This window comes from Rousettus aegyptiacus, unplaced genomic scaffold, assembly GCF_014176215.1.
Source record: "Rousettus aegyptiacus isolate mRouAeg1 unplaced genomic scaffold, mRouAeg1.p scaffold_m13_p_5, whole genome shotgun sequence".
NCBI classification, from domain to species: Eukaryota; Metazoa; Chordata; class Mammalia; order Chiroptera; family Pteropodidae; genus Rousettus; species Rousettus aegyptiacus.
Window position 1 is genome coordinate 17,993,445 of NW_023416308.1, and position 22,844 is coordinate 18,016,288.

At 35.9% G+C, this 22,844-nt stretch overlaps 1 protein-coding gene across 4 annotated transcripts in view; it reads left to right on the top strand.

Moving 5' to 3' along the window:
- The window catches only part of TTC28 (tetratricopeptide repeat domain 28), a 609,862-nt gene that overhangs the window by 309,455 nt on the left and 277,563 nt on the right, over positions 1-22,844 (top strand). For all 4 annotated transcript variants that reach the window (XM_036220513.1, XM_036220511.1, XM_036220512.1 and 1 more), the window contains 2 exons: positions 1,186-1,458; positions 2,433-2,563. In XM_036220513.1, the coding sequence (XP_036076406.1) occupies positions 1,186-1,458; positions 2,433-2,563 (404 nt within the window). The remainder of the gene's footprint in view (positions 1-1,185; positions 1,459-2,432; positions 2,564-22,844) is intronic.

Here is a 22,844-nt window from a genome sequence, read left to right on the forward strand (position 1 = left end):
TGCATGCACTGTGCCAGCTGAGGTCCATTGTCTGCATGGAATGCTCAACCCTGGAAAGGGGCAGGGCGGGGCTAGCTGCCAGGCAGTGGCCCCCAAGGGCAGTTTGTGGGTTGGGTTTCCCGGGATCTCAGGGACACAGAAGGCCGTCGGGCTTGTACAGACTCAGTTTTTGCTGCAAGTTCTGAATCTGTGGATTCCCACAGAAGTCAGAGATCACAGTCAGATCAGCTGCCTTTGGAGGCAGGCCCACCATCTGCCCAAGCTCATGCCGGCAGCCGTGATCCATCCGCAGCTGTTTTCCCTGCAATGCATGCACTGCACCAGCTGAGGTTACCTTTTTAGAATGTGTGGTTCTGCAAAGGGGCAGGGCAGGGCTCGCTGCCCAGCAATGGGCAGACCCAGGCAATCTGTGGGTGGAGTATGGTGGGCCGACCTCCCTCCGGCCAATATAGCTTCAGAAATGCCATGCAGAGGCAGGATTCAGTAAAAGGCAAACTGGCACCTGTCTGTGGACTGCCCCATATTGGGGCCCAGCTAAGGCACAGTGGCGGCTCCCCCTCCATGCCTCACTTGTATGACTCTTGCACCTCCTGAGCCTCCATTACTCTGACAGTGCCAAGAATGTATGTCCATGTACAAGAGAGTCTGTGTACAATCCCTTTAAAGGGGCGATTGGGATTTTAGTCTCTTTCTGTCTCACCGGATGGGCAGAATGCCACTGATTTTTACAGTTGAATTTTTTGGGAACTCCTCTGTGCTGGGACTCTGGGCTGGGGAGCCCATGTCTGGGGCTAGGACCCCTCTCTCCTTCAGGGGAGCTTTGCAGCCAAGCTCTCACTCCCTGTACTCCACTATCATGTGTGGGTGCAGGCCCAGCCTGATTCGCGGTTGCCCATTCTACCAGTTTTGATGTGGCTTCTTCTTTATATCATCAGACATGTGTATGATCAACTTGATTCAGGTGATTCTCTACATTGATTATTTTATAATTTGGTTGTAATTTCAAACCCGCTTTTACCTAGTCCACCATCTTGACCTATCTCCAGTGTTAGACTAAAGGTTGAAGAGTTTGTACTTGATATAGACCATAAAAAAGTGTGATAAACATTTGTTTCTAGAGCATATTAGGAAAGGTTGTTTTGTGTATCCTTCTACATTTTCTTATTTTCTTTTGTTTTTCTTCAGACTCCCTCGAGCCTACTTATCAGCAGCTTCAGAAAATGAAACTGGACAAGAGTCCCTTTGTGGTCGTGTCTGTCGTTGGGCAGGAACTCCTGACAGCTGGCCATCATGGGGCTTCTGTGGTTGTCTTAGAAGCTGCTCTGAAGATTGGCACCTGCAGTCTCAAACTAAGAGGTTCTGTTTTCTCTGCCCTGAGCAGTGCTTACTGGTCTCTTGGAAACACAGAGAAGAGCACTGGATACATGCAGCAGGACTTGGATGTAGCCAAGACCTTAGGTAGAGTTATGCTCCTCTCCTTTATTTTAGTACAGAAAGGAAATAAAGAAAGCTGATTAACCTGACTGACGTGAATAAGAATAACATGTAATGAAACGTGAGTGTGTCTCTAAAACATTCTGTTTTTAGAATACTCAGGTCTTTAGGGCTTTTTGTATAATAAGGTACCAAGACTCTCAAAAGGCCAAGAGATGTGGATTAACATATTTATTTCCCTCTTCAGAGATTTGGGCTCACAGATATAATATCCCAAATGAACGATAGTATTGTTGAGCAAATCTTTCATCTAAATTTTAATTTTTGTTTATGTTAGAATATATCATCATTTTATTGGAGGAAACAGTACAGCACAGTGGTGAAGAGCTTGAACTGTAGAGCCAGACTGCTGTGTTTAGAATCCTGCCACTTAACAGCAGAAGTGACTAGCAGTGTAGCCTTCGGCAGGTTGCCTAAGCTCTCTGTGCTGCCATTTCCTCATTTGTAAAATACGTGTGGGTTACGATTATGATTTCTCTTATGGTAGTTATTCAAGGACTTGCAGAATTGCAGTAAGAGAAGGGGTATGGTGAATCTACCATCAGCATACTCGTAAAGAATCACTATATTATAGTAGATTTGGAGTCAAATGACTGAATCAACAAGCTGTTGGTTGTTCAGAACCAAAAGCCATTAGCAGAGCAATGAAGTGACTCAAAGAGCAACTGGTTTGTGTCAAGGTCTTTAACCTCTCATTTCCAGGATAGCTATGTCCCTGACTGCAGTTATATAACAACAATAGCAGTTTTTATCCAGAGATTTAAGTTCTAGGACAACTTCCCACACTGAGTCTTATAGAGGAAGAAAATACTTTTCTAAAAGAAGGCAAGTGAAATCGTAGCTAGTATGTCTGTGGCTCTTAAATTAAGGTGGCTATTATATGTTAAAATAATACTATAACTTAGAGGAACTTTCTTTTTTTTTTAAAACCAATTCAGGTGACCAGACAGGAGAATGCCGAGCTCATGGGAACCTAGGCTCTGCATTCTTCTCCAAAGGAAATTATCGGGAGGCCCTCACTAACCACAGGCATCAGTTGGTGCTCGCCATGAAACTCAAGGATCGAGAGGTAGGAAGTTTATCTGCAGACCAAAATCATTTCTTTTGAAACATAGAATCTTTTTTGCTGTTCAAAATGTTTTAGGTACCTTAAAATATTACTTTAAGAAGTTGATAATCATTGCTTCTATCTTTAATCAACAACTAGTTATTGGACATCTACCATATATAGGCCTTGGGGTTATAGAGATAAATAAGTCATGGTCCCTGACCTCAGGGTCTAACAGCTTGGTCAGACGCATTCTTCTTATTCTCTTCAAATGTGCTGTGCAGTAGATGAATGTAAAATTAGCAAAAAGCTATGTCATCCTGACATATTCATTAAATTAAACACATTATGCTTTATTTGAGATGGAGTATTATTACTGCAACCCTTCATGTTGTTTCTTTGGTGAATCTTTATCTCAGGTAGTAGAAGCATATTAAGTCTGATTGAGAGACCTGCATTGTAATGATAAAGAAATATCATCCTAGTCTTTATTAGATAAATGAAATGTAACGGTCTCAGAGACTTGATTTCTAGTAGATATTACATGATGAGAAAGTACTTGCAGAGTTAAAAGAGGGTGAGGTTTGTTGTGAGATAGACCCAGATTGAATTTCTGCTCCAGTATTTCCTGGCTCTGCGATCTTGGGGAAGTTATTATTTAACTCCTTTTTGCCTCTGACTTCTTGTTCAGAAAATGATGATTCTGTTTCCATGCACAGTTGTGGTAGGATTATTATCAATAATATATGTAAAGTACCTAGCATGATACCTGGAATTCCATAATGGAATTCCATACATGGTGGCTTTTAATATATTATTAATAAGGAAGAAAAGGTTAATAGTAGAGGTAACAATAAATTTACGAATTAATCTATGTGTTAGGAAATGCATTTTGTTGCATTTACACCTCAGAATTTCACTGTGGGACATTATGGAGATTAATTACATTATTTAAATGATCCAGCATTTAAGTCTCTAGAACACTAGGAAGGAATTGAGGGAAAAAATAGCCTTTGCTCCAACAGTATGCTGAAATCTCCCCTTGGGAAGACCAGACTTCTACAAAGTCTTTCTCATCTATGGGTGTCAGAAAAAAAGCCTTTGAAAACTACCAAAATAAACCATTAAGGGCCATGGGCTTTTGGCAGTTTTATTCTCAAGAGAATTGCTTAATCACTTTTCTCTTTGCTTATTTATTCTAAGATTACAAACATTTCTTATAAGCCAGATAATCTGATTTCATTATGTTAAGAGAATGAAAGTGGGTTCATACTTCTCAAGGCAGATATACTGATGGTATTAAGAAATGAGAGTAAGGTTTAAGAACTAAAACAACATAGTTGTCTAGATAGGGCCATTTGTGAAGAAACAGTTATAAATATGTCAGGAGCTGCATTTATACTCTATTTTCCTAACCTTCAGGATGTGTATATTAGCCCAGGGACTGAATAGATAGAAAGACTTAATTAGAGGCATAAGTTTATTACAGATATTAAAAATGAAAAGCGAAAATTTTCTGCCTTCCCTCTTCTTAACAGTATAATTTTCTATAGTGTATGTTATTTGGGTTTTATGAACCTGTGCTGTACAATAAATTTGAAGAAATCATTTAATTATAAGGATTAAAGAGGTCTTGAGATAATACTGGTACCAGTGTCCTACCCAAAACCTTCCCATCTTAGAGGTGCCACCTTTCATAGATACTCTTTGTCCCCTTTCTGTTGGCTTCTGCTTAACCACTACTGCAGTAGTTATCACAAGCCTGCTGATTGAGAAATCCCGTTATGTATAAGTAAGAGATCCTAAGATTTTTAAGCCTATTTCCTCTTCCTCTCTGGGGGTAGATAATGTCCAGCTACTATAATTAATGGTCTCCTCAAAGTTTCAGATTATCAAAACCTAAGTAAGTTTTACAACTCACTTTTGGCTGTTCCCCTTTCACTTGGGCCTGCTCTGGTTGCCTCTTAAGTCATAGCTTGAACACACCAGAAGCCTCGTTTTGGGATGTTCTGCTGTCTAACCCATGCTGGCTGCCCTGTGTTGCTGAGGCTTATTTATCTGATTTCTAGGCTGACTTATACAATTTTTCTTTCTCTCACCGTGTGTCTCTTCTGTTGTGTTTGCCTCTAGAATATGGAGTACCATTAATTTTATTGCTAAATTTAATGTTATTTTCTTACCATTTCTCCTAATTTTTAAGGTTGTATTTGAATGCTGCTTCTTGCCTACCTGCAATTAACTGGACATCTTTATTCCCATATCCCTGAAACCAGGCACCAATTTGTTAAAACTGGAGTTAATATTGGTTCAGAACTTAAAGGAATATATAAAATGTCTAAAGGGAATTATTACAATAATATATATTTTGTTTAAGTTTAAGATTTTAGTTGACCAGTCTTCTGGATTTTAACTCATCTAAGTGCGGCATCTGCTCATGAAGCACCTAATGTGTGCAGAGCAGGCGTCAAAGCCTAGGCAGTGGGTGTGTGGTCACTCCCCTTGAGGGACCTGTGTTCTATAGGAGACAGAGCTTGAACACAACAAAAATATTAAAACATTGCTTGAGCAATAAGTTATGTTCTCTTAATCATTGCCAATATTCTGGAATTTAGAGGTGGCAGAGGCTGGTATAGACTTGAGGAATTGTTGTGAAACAAGTGGAACTCAAGTTGGCTCCTGAGTGAGACATAGAAATTGGCAAAAGTGTCCTAAAACCTGATCAGCATTATCAGTTATGTTTTGCTGAGTGATGAGATAGTTCTTGCCTTTAGCAAAAATTGGGTATTTTCCACCATCCTCATCAGTCACAGACTCTTGTTTTTTATAAAGGTTTTATTTATTAGTTTTATCCAATTGCATAAGAAATACATTAAAATAACCAACTGTAAGCTTACCATACTATTAATATTTTGGGTATAATCTTTTCATCATATATGCAGTTATAATTGTTTATAGCTATTCAAATAAAATTGAAATCCTATCATAATACTGTTTTATAACTTGTTTTTTCATTAACTTTTTCACTAATATTTAAACATTTCTTCATTGTATTCGATGGCCTACTGAAAGTCTTATGGCTTTATTATAATTTATTTCATCTGTTCCCATACCGTTATACATTTAATTTGTTTCAAAATATTTGGTATTATAAAATCTGGAAAAAAAACTTTGTAGATAAATTTTTCAACCTCCCGCTCATCATTTCCTTTGGTTAAATTCTTAGAAGTGGTCTTGCTTGGAAAAAACATATTAAGTCTTTTGATACTTATTGTAAATTGCCCTGTAAAAGGCTGTATCTTTTTTCAGTCCTTGCAGCAATGTGCCAAAGGTTTCATATGCTTGCACTACTAATGCTATGTATTATTATTAAAAGTAAAGTCAATTTGATATGAAAACAAACCCTGGTATTTTATTATTTTAATTTGCATTGCTTCGATCTCTATTGAGGTTGACTATTTTTTAAAATTTTCTTTTATAAAAAGTTGTATGCTCATATTTCTTTTATAAGGAGCTTTATTACTCAACCTTTTTTTTCTTTTGTGATATTGGTTATTTTATATTGATCTGATTCTGGGTATTGCTATATCATTTCACTGAACTGTTGGGCAATTTATGTTCTAATACACAATTTTAATTATTATTGCTTTATAATGCATTTTCTATCTGCTACAAACCTCATACAAATATTCTTTTTAAAACGTTCTGGAATATTCTTTTCTCTTCCTTACTTCCACAAATGAACTTTAAAATTAGTTTGTCAAATTTTGGAGACTCTTTCTTTGGAATTTTTATTAGAAGTGTAATAAATTTACATATTAATTATGGATAAATTGATACCTTTTCAATAGTTTATTTTCTATTCATGAACCTGGTCTGTTCCTCCATTTACTCATTTATGCTCCTCACTGATTTATACTTTTGGGGAGGTTTTTCTCTAGATATTTAATGTGTCTCATTGGAAATGGGATATTTTTTCATTTACTTATTTTTATTTTTATTTTTAATTTTTTAAATTAAGTTTATTGGGGTAACATTGGTTATTACAGTTATATAATTTTCAGGTGTGCATTATAATTTGACATCTGTATATTCTATTGTGTTTGCCACCCAAAGTCCAGTTTCCTTCAGCTACCATATATTTGATCCCCTTTACCCACTCTCCTCTCCCTACCTCTATATATTTGACCCCTTTTAACTATCTAACTACCCCTTCCCCCGCCATTCCCTACCCTAGGTAACCACTAGTCTATAGTTCATGTCCATGAGTCTCTGTTCATCTTGTTCATTTGTTTTTTTTTAGATTTATATCCCACATATAAGTGATATCATGGAATTTTCAGCTTTTTCTGTCTGGCTTATTTAGCTTAGCATGATTATCTCGAGGTCCATTCATGTTGTCTCAAGTGGCTGTATTTCATCTATTCTTATGGCTGAGCAATATTCCATTGTATATACGTACCACATCTTCCTTTTCCAGTCATCTATCATTGGACACTTCGGTTGCTTCCATGTCCTGGCCACTGTGAATAATGCTGCTTTGAACATTAGTGTGCAAATATCTTTTTGGATATGGGTTTTCAAGTCGTTGGGGTAAATACTCAGTAGAGGGATTGCAGGATCATGTGGTAGATCAATTTTCAGTTTTTAGAGGAACCCCTATGCTGTTTTCCATAGTGGCTGTACCAATTTGCAGTCCCAACAGCAGTGTATGAGGGTTCCTCTTTTCTCCTCATCCTCTCCAGCATATGTTATTACTTGTCCCATTGATTATAGCCATTCTAACAGGTGTGAGATGGTATCTCATTGCGGTTTTGATTTGCATTTCTCTGATAGCTAGCAATGTTGTTGTTGAACGTCTTTTCATATGTTTGTTGGCCATTTGTATGTCCTCTGGGGAGAAGTGTCTGTTCAGGTCCTCTGCCCATTTTTTGATCGGATCGTTTTTTGTTGTTGTTGTTGTTATTGTTATTGAGTCGTATGAGTTCTTTTTATATTTTGGACATTAGGCTTTAATCGGAGGCATTGTTTGCAAATATATTTTCCCATTCTGATGGTTGTCTCTTTACCTTGCTAATGATTTCTTTTGCTGAGCAGAAGCTTTTTAGTTTGGTGTAGTCTCATTCATTTATTTTTGCTTTTATTTCCCTTGCTTTCAAGGCCACATTCATAAAATCCTCTTTAAGTCCAAGGTCCTTGAGTTTAGTTCCTAAGTTTTCTTCTATGCATTTTATTGTTTCAGGTTTTATATTCAGGTCCTTAATCCATTTTGAGTTAATTTTGATGTGTGGTGATAGACAACAGTCTAATTTCATTCTTTTGCAAGTGGCCTTCCAATTTGCCCAGCACCATTCATTGAAGAGGTTTTCCTTTCCCCACTGTATATTTTTGGCTTCTTTGTTGAAAATTATTTGCCCATATAAATATGGGTTTACTTTTGTTCTCTTGATTCTGTTCTACAAGTCAGTGCATCTATTTTTCTGCCAATACCATGCTGTTTTGATTACTGTCACTTTGTAGTATAATTTGAAGTCAGGCAGAGTGATGCCTCCAGCCTTATTCTTTTTTCTCAGAATGACTTTGGCAATTTAGGATCTTTTGTGCTTCCACCTCATTTTTAAAAAACTAGTTATCGATATCATATAGGGGAAATGTTTATTTTGCATGTTTTGATATTGGCCATGTGAAAATTCTCTCATAGCTCATGATTTTTTTTTTCTATTTCTTTGGATTTTCTGTGATTGAAATTTTCTGCAAATATTAACAGTTTTATACATTTCTTTTTTTATATTATGCCCCCACTTTTTTGGTTCTTAATTATTTACATGGGTTATAACTTTGAGAACTCTCCCTAAAAGCTAAAAGCGTATCAAAAAGCACACCATCTTCAGTATAAAAAGTTCAGAGAATGTACTTTTTTATGCTTATCATATTCTACATTATATCTGTGACCTCAAATTATACCTTGGTTTTCCTTTTGCATTATATTGACTCTTAAACAACAGGGCTTAGGGGTTTGGACCGCCACACAATAGGAAATAACTTTTCTTTTTTTCAAATTTATTTATTTTAATTAGTTTCAAGTATACAGTGCATTAGTTAGACATCTATACAGTTCAGAAAATGATCCCGTCAAGAGCTTCCTCCCTCCCCTGATCCTCCATATAGTCAACATATTAATGCTAACTGCATTCCCTGTGCCATGGTCCCTATCCCCATGATCATCTGTCAGCTACTACTTTGTACTTCTTTAGCCGTTCACCCCGTTCGCAATCCCCCCAAACCACTTCCCTCTGTCCATCACCAAATTGTCCACTATATTTTCGAGTCTGTTTTTGATTAGTTTGTTCTTTTTATTCCTTAGATTCCACACGTCAGTGAAATCATATAGTGTTTTTCTTTCTCTTTCTTACTTAAATACCTTCTGGGTCCATCAAAGCAATATCTTTTTCCATCTCCTTCCTTTTCATATGTAGGGGGCTTGTTCTCTTATCCTTTCAGCCACTCTTTCTTTTGGTTGGAGCACTTAATTCTTTTCCATTTAAGGTACTTATTGATAGGAATGTAGTTGTTACCATTCTTTATTCCTGCTTTTGATACATGTTTTTTCCTCTTAATGAAGTCCCTCCAACATTTCCTGTAATACTGGCTTGGTGTTGATAAATTCCTTTAGCTTATTTTTGTCTGGGAAGCTCTTCATCTGTCTTTCAACTCTAAATGGTAGCTTTACTGGATAAATTATCTTTGGTTATAGATTCTGGGTCTTCATCCTGTCAAATATTTTTTGCCAAACTCTTCTGTCCTGCATAGTTTCTTTTGAGAAATCAGCTGCCAGTCTTATGGGTGTTCCCTTATAAGTAATTATCTGTTTTTTTCTTGCTGCTTTTAATGTTCTTTCTTTGTATTTAACCTTTGGCATTTTATTTATGATGTGCCTTGATGTGGGCCTCTTTGGATTCCTGATTTTTGGAATTCTCTGAGCTTCCTAGGGTTTTATGTCCATTTCCTTCACCAGGTTAGGGAAGTTGTCCATCATGATTTCTTCAAACAGCTGTTCAACATCTTGATTTTATTCAGTTACACTGATCAGATGGATATTTGGACCCTTAATAGTGTCCCATAGCCTCTTAAATTTTTTTATAGTCTTGGCATCTTATTTCTTGCCATTCTGATTAAGTGTCCTTGGATTTCCCATCCTCTAGATAGGGCATTTGATCCTTTTCTTTATTCACTTTGTTCATTCCTTTGTTTATTCCATTTAATATACTTTTTATCTCAGGTAATGTATTCTTCATTTCTGACTGGTTCCCTTTTGTTATTTCCATTTACATTTTTATGTTTTTTTTTTTATCTCTTTGTTGAATTTATCTATACTTCTCCAAAATTCATTGAGCATCTTTATAACCAGTGTTTTGAACTCTGCATCTGTTAGATTACTTGACTCCATTATATCTGGATCTCTGTTCCGTTCTCTCATATGGTTTCTGCTTCTTTGTCTTCCCATTTTGGCTATCTTTCCATGTCTGTTACTGTGTACTAAAAAAGCTCTTAAGTCTCCTGGTCTTATTAGTGTGGATTTGTGAAGTAGGTGTCTATTGGCACAGGCCTGAGTGGGGTTCAGCTGCAGGCCAAATTTAGCCCATGCCTCTAACCCTCCAGGGCCACCTATTAAGATTCAGCAAGCAGTCCACAGATGCTGTGCTTATAGTTGCCTCAAAAGGCCACTTCAGCAACCGAGGCCAGCTGCCTCCAGTGTGAGTCTAGGTGCTGCTCAGCAAGGAGCACTTGACTCTTTCAGGATACACCTGGATGTGGCTTGGGTGGAGCTGTGAGTTGAGGGAGGTAGGGTCTCAGGGAATCCTCTGGGAGAAGTGACCTTTGTTACCCATTTTGATGAGTTCACAGCTATGGTGGTGCTGTGTCTGCTCCCTGGCCCGGGGGTAGGGGTAGAATGGGGGTCAACAGGGAAAAATGGATACTGCCGACACTTTTATACAGTGTCTCGCCTCAGCCCTTACTCAGCAATGCCTCCCTGTAAGTCCCTGGTGTCCCCTGCATGCAGCCGAATCAGCAATGATGCCCACAGTGAGCAGGTCCATCACTGTGAAAATCTACTTGTGGACACGGCCCCTTTAAGAGGCTTCTGGTGCTGCCTCATCCTTTGTCTTACTCAGCCACTTGGGACCGAGCAGCCCTGCATCCTCAGCCCAGCCTACCTTCTGATGTTGCAGGATGACTTCTTGGATTTCTCCCTATTCGTATGGCTTGTTCATCAGGATCCCAGGCGATTTTTCCTTGCTGCTGCACCTTGTTTCCATCACAACTTTGATTTGGTCACCAGAGAGATGAACAGAGCCTCTATCATCTACACCATTTTTTTTCAGCTCCTCAATTTATATTCTTATAGTATCTTGAAAATTCATTAGATGCTTCAATTGTCAAGGGATAGGTGAGGGCAATTAATGTGTTCCTTTAAAGTGACTGTGGATCATCTAATTTATATAGTTGTGAAAGTACAACTGTTAGTTCTTCATAGGTCTCTTCTTTCAGCTTCACGATACTTGAAAATAACTTTTGACTCCACAAAAACTTAACTACAGTTGTCCCTCAGTGTTACCAGGGCACTTGGTTCCAGGACCTCTGATGGATATCAAAATCCATGGATGCTCAAGTACCTTATATAAAATGGCATAGGACTATGCATACAGTTTTCCCTCTGCATCCAAAGATTCTCAACTTTGTATCAAAAATACCTTTTTTAGTGTTTAGAAAAGCAGTATTTTTGATCCATAGTTGGTTGAATCCACTGATGTGAAACCCAGGGATAAGGAGTGCTGACTGTATATTTACTGAAATACTCCACATGTGGCTGGATACATGCAGTTCCAACCCAGGTAGTTCAAAGGTTAACTGTAGTTTGATATTGAAATAAAATATAGGAAACTGCCTTTTGAGGCAAAAATTAACCACTGTGCATGCTATGACTGGCAAGGATACTAAGCTGTCTTTTTCTACCTCTTACATCTTTGGGTGTAATATATTTTAAGATTTTTCTCAAGTAGCAAGATAGCAGCCTGAAACCACTTTGTCCACTTAACCTTAAAGAGCAATAGGTTTTTCTTTTATAAGATTACTCTCAGATACTTAATAGGAGAAGTAATATCTTCTCCATAGGAATTTTCATTCTAACTAACCTTCTGTCTCCTTTAATGGTTTCAGAATTAATTTCAGGTGCCCACAGAGACCTTCCTGTGAGCTAATATTAATTGTCAGAAAAGTGCATAAATTATATTGTACTAGAGATGTTGTTCTCTATTCAGGGAATCTGATATGCAAATGTGCTGATGACTGATTTTTTTTTTTTAATCAGTGTGATTTTTCTCCTGAGCTTTATATTTCTGTACTGAACAGCCACCTTCAATTCTGTGTGCCTGATTTAGTCCTACTTCTGCATTCACCATTTGTCCAATTACCATGCCACCTCATGCTCATGTTTGGTTTATTACTGGGTTCTTTTCTTTCTGTAACAGAAATCTCTTTTCTGGCTCCTCCTTTCTGCCATCTTCTGCCTAGACTTTTGCAGTAGCCTTCTCTCAGAAGTTTTTATACTTTTTAAAAGAAATTCTACAAGCAAAAGAGAGAAGGTGTCTACTACTTAGATCTATGAGCGTAGCTTGAAGCTGCTGCCATAAGTAGATAATTTCAGGCATAGTGTAGTGGTTCAGAATGTGAACCTAGATATTAGATAAACTTGGTTTAGAGCTTTGGCTGGGCTACTTATTAACGTGCAACCCTGAAAATTATATAACTCTTCTAAGTGTGATAGACATGTGAGTTGTTTCCAATTTTTGGCTATTATGTAAAAGCTGTTATAAACATTCATATATATATATATAAAATACATCTTTTGGTAAGCATCAGCATTTATATTTGTTTGGTCATACATATGTTTAGATTTATTATTTTTACCAGCTTTCCAATGTATTTTTACCAAGTTTTATCATCAGCAATGTAAGGGATTTGTTAAGCCTTAATAAGAAAATAAATAAAAAGTAAAAAGATATATGGAAACACATGTCTGAATAAAAAACTGTATGTAAATAACTGTGTACATGATGAAAGAAATGATTCTAATAGTAACTACTTTGCTTATTGTCAGAATTAAATGACAGCTCATATAATATGCTTGCTTATTATGTCTCAGTACCATAATATGTGTGTACACACACACACACACACACACACACACACACACACACACGCACACACATAATGGAATATTATTCAGCCATAAAAAATGAAATCTTGACGTTTGCAACAACTTGGATGGACCTAGAGGATATTATGCTAAATAAAATAAGTCAGAGACAGTAAGACAAATACCATATGATTTCACTTATATGTGGAATCTAAAAAAATAAATGAACAAACAAAACAAAACAGAAACAAAGTCATAGACACAGAGGGCAAACTGATGGTTGCCAGAGGTGAGGGGTATGGGGAGGATGGGTGAAAACAAGGTGAAGGGGAATAACATGTACAAATTTGTAGTTATAAAATAAATATGTCACAGTTGTAATGTACAGGGAATATAGTCAATAATATTGTAACAACTTTACACTTTATAACTTTAGTGACAGATGGTTACTAGACCTATTGTGATGATCACATCATAAGCTATATAAATGTAGAATCACTATGTTGTACACTTAAAACTAATATAATATTGTGTATCATCTATAATTTTAAAAACTTGAGTAGTTTGAATTGAAATGTACTTTAAATGTAAAATATACACTGGAATTCTAAGACAGAATGAAAAAAATAAGGTAAAGTATCTCATTACTAATTTTTATATTGGTTACAGCATAATGATTCTATTTTGGACACATTGATTAAATGTTATTAAAATTATTTTTTTACATTTTTATGTGGTTACTAAAAGTTTAAATTATGTTTGTATTATACAGCATGGCTCTAGCCTATTTTTTATTATGGTTTTGTTTTTCATATGTGGGAATACAGTATCATTTTTCAAATTTTTTTTCACTTAATAATGTTGAACCTCTTTTCATGTCAGCACATACAGATCAACTACCTTCTTTTGAACTTCCGTTCAGTGATATGTATTACGGATGTACTATTCATCCGATGGAATGTTCAAAGAGGTTTTTTTTTTTTCTTTTTACAATTATGGTTGCAGTAAAAAAGATCTTGTACAAATCTCTTTGTATACATTTAGGACTATAGTAGTGTCTGATAAGTGGGATTGCTGGGTGAACAGGTATTATACATATTTTAGATTAAAAGGTTTTCCTAAATTGGACACCAAAAGGCTGTACGCACTTGATATCAATCTTAATTTTTTTTTTTCAGATTGATTGGCAAACCATAGCTATAGTGACACCTCAGTTGTAGCACTTTTTGTTTGTAATGGTGGTCTTCTCTCCACTGTTTAACTGGTGGCTTCTGGAGGGAAAGGAGAATAGCTTATTCATATCAATATTCCCATTTATTCATTCATTCATTCATTCAACACCTATTAAGTCGGTGCTTACTGTGTTTCAGGTACTATAATGACTTTGGGTATAAAGATGAATATGCCATTATTCTTGTCCTCAAGGAGCTCAAATCTTCTGGCATACCTCCTGTAGTGTTCCAGTCCAGTGTTGATAAGTATTTTTCGGCATGAGGAAAAACAGTGAGGGTTTACAATAGGTAAAGAGTGCTCTCCTCTCTTTGGTTCTTATGAATGGTGGTCTTTGTTTTACTCAGAGCTGGAGAAGAAGTTTATGAAGCCCAGGAGTAAATGACAGCTAAGTTTACTCCTCTTTTACACATTTACTTTTCTGTCAGTAACTAAAATCTAAAATTCATGTTCAGTAAGAATACTTTTATATTCTGAAAATGCCTACCCCATAAAAGACCTTTTTAAAAAATTTATTCTCTGTGTTCTTGAAGATTAAAAGTAAATCATAATTATTATCAATTTATGACACCTATGGGTTCATAGGAACAGTTACTGACTCTCCAAAAAGACTTCTTGACTTTGTGAGAAAATTGAGTCTCCTGGATTTCCTTTAGGATGTGGCTACAGGAAATTCATTAGATGATTTTCAATGACATCATCCTGACCATAGCACGTTCTCCAAAAACAATGCTATTTTTCTTGGACCTTTTTGCAGACATTTTCTACACCATGTATATTAATGCATTTGTAGTGCTAATATGAAATTCACATAAAGGTTTATGGGGTGTGTGTGTGTGAGAAAGAGAGAAACAGAGAAATAGAAGGAATGTAGTGAGATAATTGTTTTACTTCTAGTAGTATAGGAGAGTAGGTTAAAAGGTAAAAAGCATTCCATTTTAGCTGAGAACCATATCCTCCTAGGGAGTATTAAGTTCAGGAAGGGAATGCTTGACAACCTTTTCAGTGGTGTGTATCTTATGGGCTTTTGAGAAATAAATAAGATTGTTAAACTGTAACTCTTCAAATCACTGAAGACTGTAGGACTGGGAAAATAGACACTTGTGAAGAATAGAGATAGGATATCAATTTTTTGATTATGCTCTTTGTACTTTGTATTATAAGTCAGCTGAGCCAGACCTTTTGGGCCTGTGATGAGTAATAAAAAGCTCTTTTTCTCCTACTGATAAAATAGTTATTACTGCAAAAGAAATTGCTCACCCAGTGCATATGTGTGTATTCATAGTGGTCCTCCTAAGCCATGATTTCACTTTCCCTATTTTCAGTTAACTGTGATCCAAAAACATTAAATGGGAAAGTCTAGAAATAAACAATAGGTTTCAAATGGTATGCTGTTCTGAGTAGTGTAATGACATCTTGCGCTTTCCCTCTCTGTCCCACCCAGGACCTGAATTATCCTACATATCCACGCTGTATACACTGCCTACCTGTTAGTCACTTAGTAGTTGTCTTGGTTATCAGATTGACTGTTGCAGTATCACAGTGCTTGTGTTCAGGTAACCCTTATTTTACTTAGTAATGCCCCAAAGTGCAAGTGTAGTGATGCTAGCAATTTAGATGTGCCAAAGAGAAGCAATAAAGTGCTTCCTTTAAGTAACAAGTTCTCAGTTTAATAAGGCATTTTATCATCTCACATAATCAAGGAGAAGGGTGAGTATAGTATAAGTTATTTTGAGAAAGACCACATTCACATAACTTTTGTTACAATAGATTGTTATTGCTCTATTGCTTTTAATCTTTTGCTATTTCTAATTTATAAATCAAACATTATTAAACTTTATTAGTTATGTATGTGTAGGAAAAAAACATTATATAGGCTTCAGGGTATCTGTGGTTTCAGGCAACCACTGAAGGTCTCGGAACATATCCCCTTGCAGATATGGTGGGACTACTGTCTATGTAATGTACGATATGTTTACAAATCATTTTGCCCTCAGCCTTTTCTTTTTTACCCATCTATATTTTTTCAAATTCTACTTATCACTCCACCTATTATATTTTTGGTAGTTCTCTTACAGCAGTCTCCAACCCCTGGGCTGTGAACCGGTACTGGTCCGTGGTCTTTTAGGAACCGGGCTGGACAGCAGGAGGTGAGCAGTGGCTGAGAGAGTGAAGTTTCATCTGTATTTGCAGTTGCTCCCCTGCACTAACATCATTGCCTGAAGCTCCACCTCACATCACGAGGCTTTAGAGTCACATCAGGACACTGGTCCTTGGTGCCAAAAAGGTTGAAGACTGCTACTCTATAGAATAGAAGGAACTTTAGACTAGGAATTGGGAGATCTAAATTTGAATCCTGGTTGGCCACTACGAGTCATAATTTATGGGAAGTCCTCTTCTGGAAACCCTTTTGGTTGCTGGTTTACCATTTATAAACAGGAACACCACATCAGGTGATCGTTAGAGCTGTATTGCCCAGTGCAGCACCCATTAGCCAGCCACATGGGGTTATTTTTAAATAAATTAATTAGAATTAAATAAATAATTCAGTTCTCCAATCACAGTAACCACCTTTAAGCACTCAATAGCCCATGTATCTAGTGGCTACCATATTGGACAGCACAGAAAAAAAATTGTTATCTTGGATAGTTCTATTGAACAGTGCTACTAGAGTCTCTTGTAGCTCTAGTCTTTAATCAGAAGGCAAAAAGTGTATCACTGTCAGTAATAGACCATCTTCATGTTTTCATTGTATTTGCTATTTATACTAGAATCATTGGCATTATTTTTAGATATACAGGGAAAGAGGGACGGTTCTGTTTCTGATAGTGGCAGTGTATATCAGCCTAGCTATGTAAAACAACTATAAACTCGGGCAAAATATAAAACAAACAACTATTGGAAGGTACTGGAGAGTAACCAATATCCTAGTTAGTGATATTCATGCTGTAGTATTTAGGGAGAAAGTATACTAGTGTCTGAAACTTACTTTAAATTGTATCAAAAACAACAACAACAACAACAACAACAACAACAACAAACAGATGGATTGTTGAAAAGATATACATGTATGTGATAAAGCAAATTTATTAAAAAGTAATGGCAGTATCTTAATGTGGGTATTTAAGTAGTCACTGTATCATTCTTTTAGCTTTTCTGTATCTTTGTAATTTTTTTACCCAAAAATGTTAGAAAAAATATGGAATAGAGGATTCAGTGGTGAAAGAGGTTTGAGCAGTATTTCTAGTGATCAGACTTCTTGGTGGGAGCTGATCCATATGGAGTAAATTTCACTGGATGCCCCTGTCTCTGCCTCCCCCCACCCCACTCCATTCCAAGAAAACAAAAACACACCACAGCTCCCTTCGCCCTCCAGGCTATACATATGCAGCATATCCTGGAACATCATCACAGCAATCTATTCATAAGCAGGTGAAACCAGGTTTAAGTAAATGTCAGAAGTCGATGCCTTGCAGACAGTTTGGGTGATATGAGTGAAAGAGAGAAGTGACAGTCTCATTTTCTCCACTTTAGTGAAGGCGCGAGTGCACCCCTTCATGACATGACCAGTGGCTTTCTCTTATAGCATTGGCTGCGGGGAGCCATTTCTTCCTTGCCGAAAGATGGTAGGATAGGGCAGGGAGTAAAATGTAGATCTCATAGAAAAAGTACTTTATGTCGTTTATTAGAAATCACCACAGCTAACCCTTTCATTTTATCCTAAGAGGTAAGGGGGCTATAGAAATGAATTGACTTACCCAAGATCAGTAATGAATTGCAATTCATTATATTTAAGAATTGTTATCTTTTGTGATTAAATGTGGCACTTCTAAAGATACTAAATTAGTTATTTTCTCTATAATGATACAATTTATACAATGTTGAGTTCTCATTTAGAATAATGATAATCAGGGATAATGTATTATATATATGTATATATATGCATATATATATAATGTTTACTATTTACACATAAATTTCTTATTTTCCTATATATTTTTTATGTTATTCTGACAAAAGCCCAGAGCAAATATTTGCATTTCAGGAATGGATTTTCAGATAGTTTGGTATTATACCTAAGTAATTTCCCAGAAAGATAGGTTCCCTGGGCTATACCAAAAGCCTTTTGCTTGATATTGCATGTGGTACTATTATTTGGGAGTGTGAACTGAACCAAAAACTAAAAGATCTGAGCATAGTCATAATTAAAGGACCCAGAAGCAGATAGAATCTGACATATCAGCGACTGCAGCATTATCTAAGGACTAAGAGGAATTTGAGTGCTACCGTTCCTAAAAGTATTGTTGGCAATCTATAATGCTAAGATGCTGTCATACAGTATGATGGGTGGCAGGCAGTTCTGACAGAACAGCTTCCTGATGAATTTACATTTCCTTGATTTTTAAATTTGAACTTAACTATTCTGGAGACCATGGAAACTTGGAGAAACTGAAGCAAATTTGATGGCATTGTTCCTGTTTTATAGATGATAAAATTAAGGCTTAAGAGGAGGGGTGGGTGATTTTGCTTTATTCCACACAGCTCATGACTATGAATCATGGATTTTGAAAACCATAGGAAATACATTTTGCTAGCTACACTACTCAGAACAGCATGCCATTTAAAACAGAATTTTTTGGTACAAATCATTAAGCCTTGCTGAATAAAATCTATCCTGTGTGTCCAGTTTTTAAAAAGATAATTTCCACAACAAAAACAACAACAGAAACCATAACTTCCATAACTTTTGATTTTGTAAGGATATCACTGATGTTTGTTTAATTTTATGTCATTGTGGATTAGAACAATTAAAATCTGATGAGAATAGATTTTTAAGAACAATGCCCGTCCCATCCACTACCACAGATGATACAAATTAGGAATCCTTTCTTATTTTCAATTTTAGTTCACTATCAAAAAAAGTGTGTTTTCAAAGCAGTAATCAGAATCTTTTATTCTCCCTGAATAAAAGTACTTTCCTCTAATTACCATAAAGCATGTATAGATTTAGAAGTTTTTTTCTACAGAGAAATTACATTCCAAAGAAATTGTCATTGAATTGCTTATTGCTTTTATTCTTTAATCCACATTCTTCCTCACACTCACTAACCAGGTGTCTACTGGTTTCTAGAGATATGTTAGAGCATGTCTTTGGGCCTTTCCTGGAAGATAGAGGTTGATCGTGACAAGAATCAATTTTACCATTTCCATCTCTGATAACATTTCACTAATTAATCAGTTAACTTATTCTGTTTAGAATTTGTGATAATCGGTTAAGCCTAAGTTTTTATCTTTCAACTATCAGGACGTTTTACAAGGCAAACCAAGAGGCTACAATGATTATAGGATGAATAAAATCCTTAAGACAATAAGTATTCCCAGATTCTCCAGAACTATTAGGCATATAAGGAATTAACAATGCTGATCAGAATTTATAAGCAGAATGTGATTAAGATCAAATAGACTTTGGTTGAGTCCTCACTTTGACACATATCTAGTTTTATGACTTTGTGTAAATTACTTAAACTTGTTTAAGACTCAATCTCCTATAAAGTAGGGGTAATATGTATTGAAGTATTTATTTAGCACAGTATTTAGCTTAAAACATGGAGTCAGTTGTGTTAGCTGCCATTGGAGTCACTCCTACCATACCATCCTCATCATCTTAATCATCCTCCTTTAGCCAAGATAGCTATCAGAGAAGTTCTAGTTACTGTGTATACTTGCCAGTATTATAACTACGAATTTATCTAATCAAATCTTATTGCCAGTTCAGATCTCTCTCTCTCCTGGATCCAAATCAGTGAAATTATTTTTTCTTTGGAATCTTTGGAATATAATTTTACTCTCTTACTTGATCCCAGTGGCTTAGGCTAGCCAAGATTTGAGAGTTAATACATTTGAAGTATCCCCTATAATAAAGATAGTGGTAGCAGTCCCTATTTTGTTGAGCTCTTAGCCATCTACAAAACTGTCCTCTACAGCCTGTCACTTTCTGTGTGTCACTTTGTTTATGGTAGTCCAATGCAACTTCTACTGGGGGATCAGAATCACTTGGCCAGCCTTTCTAAATCAAACCAGTTAGCTCCCACCTTTTACATCTACTGATTTGATGTTCTCACCATCTCAGTATCATAATGGAGTAGAGTAGTAGACAGCATAGTTTGGGGAAAAAAATGTTTCAACTTCCTCTTCTCCCACAATAAGTTAAAAACTTTGTTCTTCTGTAGAATAAATACCTTTACTCTCTCCAAAAAGCAGCCGTATTGCCTTCGTTCATAAAAGAAAGGAAGTTTTTGGCTATTTTAATGTAAGAACAATTATAAGTCACATATAATAACTTCTATCAGTGACTGTCTTTCACAAGGCTCAGCAAAGTGAGATAAGAATTTCCTTCACTAAATTACTGGAATGGAAGAATATTCAATACCTGTAAAGCTAGTACCGAGTTTGTGGTTCCTAACGTTGTTCAGTTTTAAAGCTACCTTAATTGCATATGAGATCGTGTAAGAAAATGATTAGGAGAAAAGCAAGTGCCAAATCAATAAGATTGCTTTATTAACAGTCTGTATTGCAAACCATGTGCTGATTTATTGTTTTAGGCAAACTCATGATGGTGGTGGGAATTACTTTAAGAGCTCTCTCTTTGTTCCAAGTGAAATATACATGAGGTGTGAAAGGGCTTTGCTAAAGCTTTTATACCAGACTGATGGATTTTCTGGCTGCCTTAGAAATATAGAATTTCTTATGAAACATGTTACACAGCCTAAATAGTCCATCTAATTTAAAGTTCTCATTCTTCTAGTGATTACTTAAAGTTTGATCTATCACAAATGGACCCCTAACTGTGAGGTTCAAGGTATTGTATTCATTTTCCTGATCCATCCTATCAAATTACTCATTTCCTAATGCATCTTTTTACTATCATCTTTTCTGCAATCCATACTCTTTTTTTTTTACACTTAATAAATCTTCCTTTCTTATCTTAGATTCTTTTGTTTTGCTTATCTTTAAAATTGATTTCTCACAAAAACAAATGTCTTATGTGATCAAGTTCCTAGCCTGACTCCTAGTACCTCGGTCATTTCATAATCTGTAGATGATCTATAAACTTTAGCTCCTATTTCTGAGACTATCTCATTCATTCCTGAGAATCTTCCGAACCCAAAGAATGGGTGGTTGAAAGATATATTAAGTAGCAATTAGAAAAGAGGAAAGAAGTTGCGTATGGATTATTTGTGAAGTGAATTTGCAATATAAAGAGTGCTGCTATACATTAATAAGTGCATGTGTTTAAGTAAACTTTTATTGAAACATACCATATATACACAGAAAAGTGCACAAATAAATTTTTAAAAATGAATTTTGACAAAGTGAACATACCTATATAACCTCTGCTCAGATTAGGAACTAGAATGTTACCGGCAGCCCAGTAGTCTGGTTTTTGTCTCCTTCTAGTATTAACTACTCCCAAAGGAAAACTACTGTTCTGACTTACAATAGTTTAGGTTGGTTTTTCCTATTTTTGAACTTTATAGAGTGGATCTACATATATCCTCTTTTGTGCCTGGTTTCTTTTACTCAGTATTATTTTTGTTCAATTCATTATTCTCGATGCTTGTAGCAATCATTCATGTATTTTCATTTTTATCTAGTATTCTATTATATGAATATATATACACTATTCATTTTGTTTCCATTTTTCTATTAAAACTTTCTGTCTTATTTTTTATTGTGATTTTTAACATTATAGTTGACATACATATTAGTTTCAGGTGTACATCATAGCGATTCTATATTTATATTCCTTACTGTGTGATCACCACAATAAGTCTAGTAAACATCTATCACCTTGCAAGGTTATTATGATAATATTGACTGTTTTCTCTATACTCTACATTTCATCCCAGCGACTTACTTTTTTTTTTTATTAGTGGAGGTTTGTACCTCGAATTCCCCCTCACCTTATTCACCTATCCTCTCACACTGCTCCCCTCAGGCAACCACCAGTTTATTCTCTATCTATGAAACTGTTACATTTTATTTTAGTTGCTCATTTTTTTTTTTTTTGGATTCCACATATAAATGAAATCATATAGTATTTGTCTTCTCCTGTATGACATATTTCACTTAGCAAAATACCCTGGGTCCATCCATGTTGTCTCCAATGGCAAGATTGGAGACATTAAATATCAGGAGACATTAAAAATTGGAGACATTAAGAAATTATATTTTATAGAGCAGAGCAATATTCCATTGTGTGTGTACAATATCTTCTTTATCCATTCATTTATCCATGGACTCCTAGATTACTTCCATCTCAATAATGCTTCAGTAAACAGAGGTGTGTATATATCTTCTCAAAGTAGTGTTTTTGTTTTCTTCAGATAAATGCCCAGAAATGGAATTGCTGGGTCATATGGTAGTTGCATTTTTAATTTTTGAGGAATCTGCATACTGTTTTCCATAGTATCTGCACCAGTTTTCAATCCTACCAGTTTATGCACAAGGGTTCTCTTTTCTTTACATCTTCACCAACACTTATTCATTGTTGTCTTTTTGAAAATAGGTATTCTGACAAGTACGAGGTGATGGCTCATTGTGGTTTTGATTTGCATTTCCCTGATGATTAACAACATAGAGCATCTTTTCGTGTGTCTGTTGGCCATCTGTATATTATTTTTGGTGAAATGTCTATTCAGGTCCTCTTCTTATTTTTTAAATTGTATTGTTTCTTTTTTTTGATGTTGCGTTGTATAAGTTCATTATATTTTTTGGATGTTAACCCCTTATCTGATGTATCATTTGCAAATATCTTCTCCCATTCAATAGGTAACCTTTTTGTTTTCTTGATGGTTCCTTCTCTTTTAATTTGTT